This window comes from Macadamia integrifolia, chromosome 1, assembly GCF_013358625.1.
Source record: "Macadamia integrifolia cultivar HAES 741 chromosome 1, SCU_Mint_v3, whole genome shotgun sequence".
NCBI lineage: Eukaryota > Viridiplantae > Streptophyta > Magnoliopsida > Proteales > Proteaceae > Macadamia > Macadamia integrifolia.
In genome coordinates this window covers 3,026,537-3,035,261 of record NC_056557.1, presented here as the reverse complement: position 1 = coordinate 3,035,261, position 8,725 = coordinate 3,026,537, and the positions used below count along the sequence as shown (strand labels likewise).

The 8,725-nt window shown below is 35.2% G+C and overlaps 2 protein-coding genes across 2 annotated transcripts in view; both read right to left on the bottom strand.

The window, feature by feature from the left end:
* Positions 1–4,689: 4,689 nt before the first annotated feature.
* On the bottom strand, positions 4,690–5,774 carry LOC122084668. Its single transcript, XM_042653102.1, has one exon. The coding sequence runs from the start codon at positions 5,461–5,463 to the stop codon at positions 4,966–4,968; it is 498 nt and encodes a 165-aa protein (XP_042509036.1). The 5' UTR covers positions 5,464–5,774; the 3' UTR covers positions 4,690–4,965.
* A 1,175-nt stretch (positions 5,775–6,949) lies between these two features.
* Positions 6,950–8,725, bottom strand: part of LOC122093444 (tetratricopeptide repeat protein 5-like) — a 10,406-nt gene continuing 8,630 nt past the window's right edge. The window contains exons 11-13 of the mRNA XM_042663822.1: positions 8,366–8,435; positions 7,524–7,595; positions 6,950–7,290 (exon numbers count right to left, since the gene is read on the bottom strand). Coding sequence (XP_042519756.1) covers positions 7,174–7,290; positions 7,524–7,595; positions 8,366–8,435 — 259 coding nt within the window. The 3' untranslated portion in view covers positions 6,950–7,173. The remainder of the gene's footprint in view (positions 7,291–7,523; positions 7,596–8,365; positions 8,436–8,725) is intronic.

Genomic DNA, 8,725 nt, shown 5'->3' with positions numbered 1-8,725 from the left:
TTTTTTTTTTTTTTGGAAAATTACCTTATTCTTATCAACCATCATAATAATGGAAATGAGGGGGGATCTATTCACCGCCCACATGTATTACATCTCCCATTAATAACCAATAGAGACACGATAAAGAGTGCATCTTGATTTGTATATTAAGGGTTCACATGGTGTGTGTGTGTGTGTGTGTGTGAGAGAGAGAGAGAGAGAGAGAGAGAGAGACCCATCTATCTACCAGTTAAATCTCCATTATGGGAAACTGATCTAGCCCAATACATTATAATTGGGTTCAATCATCAACCTAAGTATGGGTTATTAGTTTTTCTTTTTTTTTTTTTAATGACCAAATGAAAGAACTAAAATTAAATATGATCAAAGTTATTTATATTCATAAATTATGATTTCTTAACAATAGTTTTTAGGCCAAGCCTTTCAAAAATGCAAAAGACATTCATCGAAGAGGGAACTTGAATCCAAATTATAGGTTTAATAGTTGAAAGATCCAAAAAAGTAGAAAACGAAGACCATGGTCAGAGTCCACCAGTAAGTTCGGATAGCATTTTGACCAAGCTTTGAGAATCCATTCAAATCGTCATAGTATGTCATCCCATATCCCATAAGATATTGAGTTTCTGTCTTTGTTACCATTTGTATTATTAAAATTAGCAAGGAGCTCGGTCTTTTTACCCTTGCCCTTGTTTATGTCTTGAAATTTCCTCATAAATTGCAAAACATCTCCTTGTAGGATTTCTGCAATATATTCAAGGAATCTTTCTTAAGACCATGAATTTTTCTAATTGGTGATTAAGATATCAAATGTTTGTGTCCAATCATCAATTGTCGATTTATAATTTTTTAATGGAATATGTGTCAGGCCAAGATATGTTCCTCCTGACGCAATGTTGGTTTTATACAAGTTGTCTTTTATTTGGTAGAAAAATGTTGGAGTTGGATCATCTCCTTCTTCGGTAGTAAAAATGTTATTATCTTCAAAATGTATTTGAAATCCCGTTTGGTAAACTCAGAATCTTTGTCAAGATGATCATCAGAAGAGAATTTTTGAACCCTTTTACTAACAACAAAAAATTGAGTCACAATGTCACATCATACGTAATCAGAAACCCATTTTAGATATGGATGAGTACAAATGATCCTGATTTTGACCTAACCCATGACTTAAAAACATGATTTGGTTGTGGAGCCATATGATTTTATTTGGATTTGAGGTCCTACATAAAGATATTTATGGTGATTCTATTATGCATAGTTTTGTTTTGTTTTATTGGGTATTTACTGTGAAGACATCTTTAAAGCCACATTCCCATCAAATATGTTGTTAAAGATTTTGGACATTTGGCGTTTCTTGCTGATATCTACAATGTGTGGAGATACTGAAACCACATATGGTCTGTGAAAGACTTAAAGAATAGTTCCTGCTTCTCTGTCATCTCTTTGCCCCATTGTTTGTTTATTAAATGGGATTGAGTTTTCTGTCAATGTCTCCCCATGTTTATTTATTTCCCTTATAAGGATGAGGTAGATATGTTATTTCATTAGTGGGAGGAGATAGCTAGACCATAGTAAATTTGAGAATGACAATGATAAGAAAAATAATACGTACGATAATTGAATAGGTCAGATGACAATAATATTTTTAAAAATCTAACGTAATAAAATGTGTACGGCAATGATACAGTACACATTTAATATGATTGCTCTATAAACAAAAATAAGAATATATATTTACCATGAAACATATATGTACTTAGGATTTTAAGCCATAAAAGAACTTAAAAGACCCTTTTTATGATTGATTGATTGAAATAAATATTAGGATAAATAAGCATATAAGGAGTATTCTTGCATCCTTCTCTGGGTTTGGATTTACAATGGGGAAGGGATTTTGATTTGTTTGTTTATTTATTTTTAAATAAAAAGTACTATTAAAATGAATAATATGAAAAAATACGGGTAAAGTATGGGAAATATGTGATTAATTTAGCATCCCTTAAAAAACGTGTATTTTTCATATGACGTTGTATACATTAAAAAACATATTCGACAATTAAAAATTTAGATATAGCAAAAATACACGTTTAATAAGCGTATTTACTAACTATGAGATAGACACAAGAGGTGCTAGCATATGCCACCGCTTGATAGCATTCTTTCTCCAAAAAATAAATATGTTTAGCCATTTTTGGCCCAACTAGTCAACAAGATTAGTTTATTTGATCCAAAACTTAAAAATTTACCATGTGACATGTCGAATGAGACAAACTTACCGTATGTTGCAACTTGGACTCTAGGTTGAGCTTAGAAAACCCAAACAGTTCTAGAACCTAGAAACATATGGGAAGTGTTTCCTATGGAGGAGTACGGTTCCTGCAAACGATTGTGACATTGTTGGCTACATTGCATGGTGTAGCTTCCCTTTCCTAATTCATGCTTGGATTAAATAATAGTCGGTCATTCCTGGTATAGGTTCAGCCCTGATGATCACCCTGATTGAGATTGATCGCTTACGACCCCAACTAAGCTCGACACTTTAAAAGGCAAGTTAATTTCCTAATCCAATTCCAAATCCGAAAGGTAAAGCCTAATCTACACGTGCAGGTGAACATATGTACAGAAGAACTCCAGCTCAAGCCCACTCTAGTGAAGCCCTTGAAGGTAGAAATCCATCTGAAAATAGTACCTTCAACCAAGGTTATAGGTATTAAGCAAGGCATTACCATTTTAGGAGTGACTTCAGATTTTATAGCTAAAAAGTTTGTATTATTACGGAATGAAATGGATTGGATCCAGATCCAATCCTGGGCTGCTTGAGTATCTATATTACTTTTGTGGATTTCATGAGATGGACTTTGCTAAGGTCATGAGAAACTTGACCTCCATGGATTAATGATTTCAATGCAAACGTGACGTATGTTGGCCATCATATATCCGGTTAAATAATGCGAGGGGAAATAAAATTATTAAGGCTCCATTTACTTGCAAGGGGAATTTAAAGGGAAGGGAAGTGAAATTTTTATACTTAAAAATGGAATGTTTATAATCATTACCCATGTGATTCAATATGATTATATAAACTAGACTTTTTTAACCATATTTGGTAATGATACATTTTACATGTAATTTTTTTTTTTTTTTTTTACATATTATAGCAAAGGGTTTTGGATGTAAAGTAAAGTGAATTTTATAACCAAATATAGAATGATTTGAAATAATGGTATAGTCATATGGGGTAATGATTACATATATTTCCTTTTTAAATATAAAGATTTCACTTCCCTTCCCTTTAATTCCCCTTGCAACCAAACATAGCTTAAAAATTATTATTATTATTATTATTATTATTTTTGGTAGCCAAGAGAAGAAAAGAAAAAGAAAAAAGAATTTAGAAAAGAAAGAAAAAGAAAAGAGAAGAAATGAAATGAAATGTTGAGAAAATAGAAAAAGTATATATGTTTGGTTATCATTAGAAGAGAAGAAAATAAAAGAAAAGAAAAGTTTTTATATTTTCTCATGTTTTTCTATGTTTTTGACAAGATTTTTTATTTTGGGACAAAAGAAAGCTTCAACAATTTCCAAGGGGAATTTTAAAATAAAAAAATTAGAGACATGCCAAGCATAAAGAAAAATTCTTAAACGAAGACAAAAGTACAATTTTTTAACTTTTTTCTTTTCTTTTATTCCCTTGGATACCAAACAAAGCCTAATATCGTGATGGATCCATATCGTAGGTTCGGAGAATTCAAAAGGTTAGATTTCCATATTTGAGACCAAATCTCTTCAAGAAACAGGGAATAAAGTTGCGTACATTATGACTCTCTTTAGATTCTACAATGAGAAGAGCCTCATGCACTGGATAAGAATGAATCTTGTATCAAGCCCCCCTTAGTATTGGAGCCAAACTTGTTTGTGGTGAGGCAGTGAGGTGCAATAAGCATCTAATGGCTAAAGTGTATGGATGGGCCCTCCCAGCTGTTGGAAGTTCACTGCACCTCACTACTCATTGCAAACAATTTGGACTCATAGTATCGGGTTGTATCAGTGTGGTATCAGATAATTTTTTTATTGAAAAAAAAAAAAACCACTTTTTAACCAATACCCCCAATCCATTCCATGTCGATATCATATTAGTATCGGAAATAGGCAATACTGCAACATTTTGGCTGATATGACCGATATGATACCATTACATATTTTAATCCATGATTGCAACACTAAGATTGTGTTTGGTAACGTTCCAAAAAAACTTTTTTGGAGTTTTTTCATTCTATGAGAACGAAAAAATGAAATAAAGCATTTGGTGCATTTATGGTGTGTTTCGTTTTAAGGTATAAACGAGATTTGATGAAACAAAAAAAGGTAATTCCATTGTTTCAGTTTTATTAAAAAAAAAAAATTTTTTTGACACAAAAATTGAAATTTTCATTTTTCAAACGAAGCATCATTTCTAAAACAGACATGTTACCAAACGCAACCTAATAAGTAAAAGCAGTGCTGGTCAGACTATGCACATTGCAATAGGCTGACAGTAAGAGTGAAAAGACAGAAGAGACTTTTGAATGCCTGCAGGCATGCTAGCTCTTTCAGGTTTGAAGGTTTCAAATGGGCTCTTGTTATCAGAGCCCAAAGCACTGGTAGCCCATTCAAGCCCATTTAGTTCCATTTTCCACGTAAACCCATATGAAAAGTCAAAACTGTTTGTTTAGGTTAAGGATACCTGCCGACACTCAGAGTGAAAAGACAAAAGAGACCACAACATAGGGAAGAAGGATTCTACAATTATTAGAGACAACGGAGGTCAAGAGGTCAGCCTGAATCTTGGTGGCCACAAAACTACACCGAAATTCTCAAGAGAGAGAGAGAGAGAGAGAGAGAGAGAGAGAGAGAAGAAATTAAGACAACTTTAGCTCTCTCTAAAGAGCTAATTAAGCTTAGTACTTGCCTTTACCTTCATATCAGTCAAAGCCAAGATGGAGTTTCAAGTATAGTATCCAATGCAGGCTTCCACGATCTCTGTCTAGAGAGTCTTTCTGTGGGCTGTGGCTTTCTCCCTGTTGACTCCTCCAATGTCTTCACTTCTGAAGGGAACATACAAAAATCACCAAACACAGGAAATATCCTTACAATGTTGTTGGAGGAGCTTCCATGTTTCATTGCTCTTGATGCCTTGTATGAGAGAGAGAACATCTCTTCATCAGTAAGCACCGAGTATAGTATATCCATTGGAAGAATGAAGTATAATCGGCGCCGTTCGAGTTCTTCATCTGCGGCGAGGCCCGTAATCCGGTGACCCACCTTGAGATCATTAGAGTTGCATACGAATTGTCTTGGATTTTCTAGCATCAGCTCAGCTGCTTTGATTGGTCTTGTGTATACCTCGAGTCTTCCATCACTTGACAAAACCTTGACTGCTCCGCCAGAGATAATGGTTGGAGCACAAGATGTGCCATTCCCCATTTTTCAGTTAGAGAGGGAGAGAAAGAAAGAATAGTGAAATGGGTTTTGGTCTGAAACTCTGAATTGAGGCTGATATAAATGTGTAGAGAGAGAGAGAGAGAGAGAGAGAGTAGTTTAATGGGTATTGGTTTGAAACTTTGAATTGAGCTTGATATGAGTTTGTAGAAGGTGATGTATGCATTTATGTGTGTGGGGGGAGACAGAGAGAGAAGTCCCATTCAGTGTGGGTTGTGTAGTATTTTAGTAAGAGAAGCACATGGTGAGGAATGGAAGAGTTGGACAATATGGTAGAGCTCACTTAAGGACAAAGCCAACCAAATGATGAGACATGGAACAAGGTTTTTCTACAATAAATGATACAGATTTCAATCTTACTGGATGACCTAACCTTAACTCAGGGTTTCCTAATAAGAAAAACAGAAAAAAAAGGAGGGAGGGGGACCAGGCATAAGGGTCCCACATTTCACTTCCTTTCAAATATGTATATCTTCTCACTAGGTAGCAGCAACTCCTTCCACATCTTCTCTAGGTATTGGGTCACTTTCAAAAATTAAACTTGATATAGTCCTGTTCCAATCTTTAATTTCTAACAATATAGATCATCATGTGTGTAAATTTGGATGACCCATCAATGAGTTGACCATCAGATGCCCAAAATCATGAATCATATACATATGCACTGTTGGATTAGGGAGATTGCACGTCTGTTCCTCACATTGGCATTTACAGTATCACTGCACCAGCAACCAGGTATAGTATAGCTACCCCAGTAGTTGTAACGTCCAAGAGAGACCTAATATTACTTCTTTATGAAGAATCTCTAAGTTAGCCTAATTCAATGATTACCTTTCAGGCTTCTTTATAGTTTTAAATTGAGCTTTTGGCATTTAAGGGCTGGATTAAAATATTATTTGTCACCTTATAAGGATGAGAAGACAGAAGGAGTTGAAGGTGGTAGGGACATAAATTCCAAGAAAAAGAGTTGAGTATTCGTTAGGTGGTCGTTTAGAAGTTAGAACACTAAACACAATCTTGTCAATTGGCATAGCATCAAGTGCCATTCATGGCTTTTTGACAATATTCCACTTTAGCAAATCAGCTCCTTACCAAAAGCCCTTCTGGAAAAAAGTGTGCTAATGGGTTTGGCCTGCTAGAACATCAACCATGTCTCACTATGAATTTTTTAAATCTTTTGTTTTTGGCTAGTAAAAGGCATGTTACACGTGGCAGTATCGTATTAGTGTATCAATCCATATGTATCAGTATTGCCAGAGATCAATACCAGTCGATACTGATGCGAATCGGTCATATCATCTAAAAAGTTGTCTATTTTTTTAATTTACGCCCAATATATCTGATACAGCCCTGAAGAGAGAGCGCTGCTGCCGTAGCCTACGCCACAAGATCAGAGACCTTTTTCTCTAAAATGAAATAGGAAATCTGAGAGAGTAATACCCAAGGAACAATCGGATGTGAACATTCAGCAGACAAAAAGCAAAAAAATTATGTTTCATCCACATCTTGGGAAGTTGCAAACATCAAATGTCAATGGCATTTATAACTAGACAGACACAAGAACTATCCCCTTACCAAAATTTCATTGTTTCATCTATAATTACATATAAAACACAGTCAAGAAAAATAATAAAATGAAACCTCACTCAAAGGTACATAACAAACAAATATTTCTCTTGAAATAGCGAAGGCCATTCACGGTTTATGTTGCGCATGAATGGATGTGTGAACTGCCTGATGAGGAGCGAGAGCTTTTCCATTCAGAAGAATTTGTTCCAAGAAATCAACGCGAATTGATTTGAATTGGTAGTGCTGCTTTGAAAATATATATATATATATATATATATATTTGGGTGGGGGGTGTTGAGCGAAAGAAGAGAGAAAATAGTGTCATAAATCAACATGAGACAAGTAGGTTGTGCCACTCTATATAAGAAAATGGATATGGTCAAAATAAAATTATTCAGGACACCTAAGCCCAATAGAACCATAATATTCTGGCTTGCAAAAGATGAAAATCAAAATGAGAGGATGAAAGAGCGTACCTTGCCCTTCCAAGAGAAGTCAACAGCACTATAGCAAGGTTCCATTATTGTCAGCTGGTCACCCTCTTTAATCTACAAGGAAAAGAGAAGTAAGTTTTTGCAAATGCACGTGAACAGAAAAATGATTGCAAATTTAGATATGTGTTCATTTTTAAGAGCCTCAAGACATTCGCACTGCAGGTATAACCTGAGCAATGAATAAGCATACTAAGGGCGTTGGTTAATAAAGAATGTTGAGGGCATATCTACCAAAACACCTTTTAGATGCTTTTCCTCTCCATATGACTGCCTCACAGCTGGGGGTGGTGAGGATAGCCCATGCTTCATTTTTGAAGAGCTAGGCCTCATTCGACTTCAATGTTTATGGTTGGAAGGCTGAATCTCAAGCTCCTCTGTAAGACCAGAGTCATACAAAGGACCTGTACCGGATTTTCTAGAATGAAGGAGATAAGATCTACTGTTCCAAGCTGGCATTGAAGTTCCCAAAAGAACAGTAGAATTTGTGCCACCAAAGGACAGAAGAGGCCATAAGTTCTTATCTTCTGGCGTATTATTACATCAAATAGAATTTAAGACCAATGAAGTTGCTTCATGCCAATCCCAGGCCTGGACGAAGTAAGGTTCTGTTAGCTTTGAACCTAAGACCTTAAACAGGAACCATCATGAATCCTAAAAAATCTTGTTTAAAAGAATTTTGACTCTCCTTTCCCACTTCAGTCTCAATAGAAGAGGATGAAAAAGATCAGTCCATCCAATTCTACAGCAGCTCTCATAAGAATAGGGCCCGCTGTTTCTGCCTACAAACAAATTACATAGTCTGAAGGCTAGCAATTAATCCTTACCACATCAACACGTAACCCATACGCTGAGAGAAAAAAACAAGTTTGATCTGAATCACATAGAAGATAATATCTGCAAAATCAGAGTACAACGATTTAACTTCAGTAAGTAACAAAGTTGAAAGCCAATATTTATTTTTATTTCTATTTTTTTAAAGTAAAAAATTTCAAATCCAATAAATTGTGAAAAATGCAAGCTTGGAACATATCATACTGTCTAACCAATGTTTCAAGACGTTTAGAGCACCGGGATGCTCTATGCAGTCTCTTTTCACACTAAAATAAAACCTCACAAAATCATAGTGAATAATACAATTGCAATGTACAATACAAGTACATTGGGTAAGCCTTCCCCCCCCCCCC

Bases quoted from the DNA above. Each gene is read 5' to 3' on its own strand.
- LOC122084668 (XM_042653102.1), bottom strand. From the start codon at position 5,463: ATGGGGAATGGCACATCTTGTGCTCCAACCATTATCTCTGGCGGAGCA.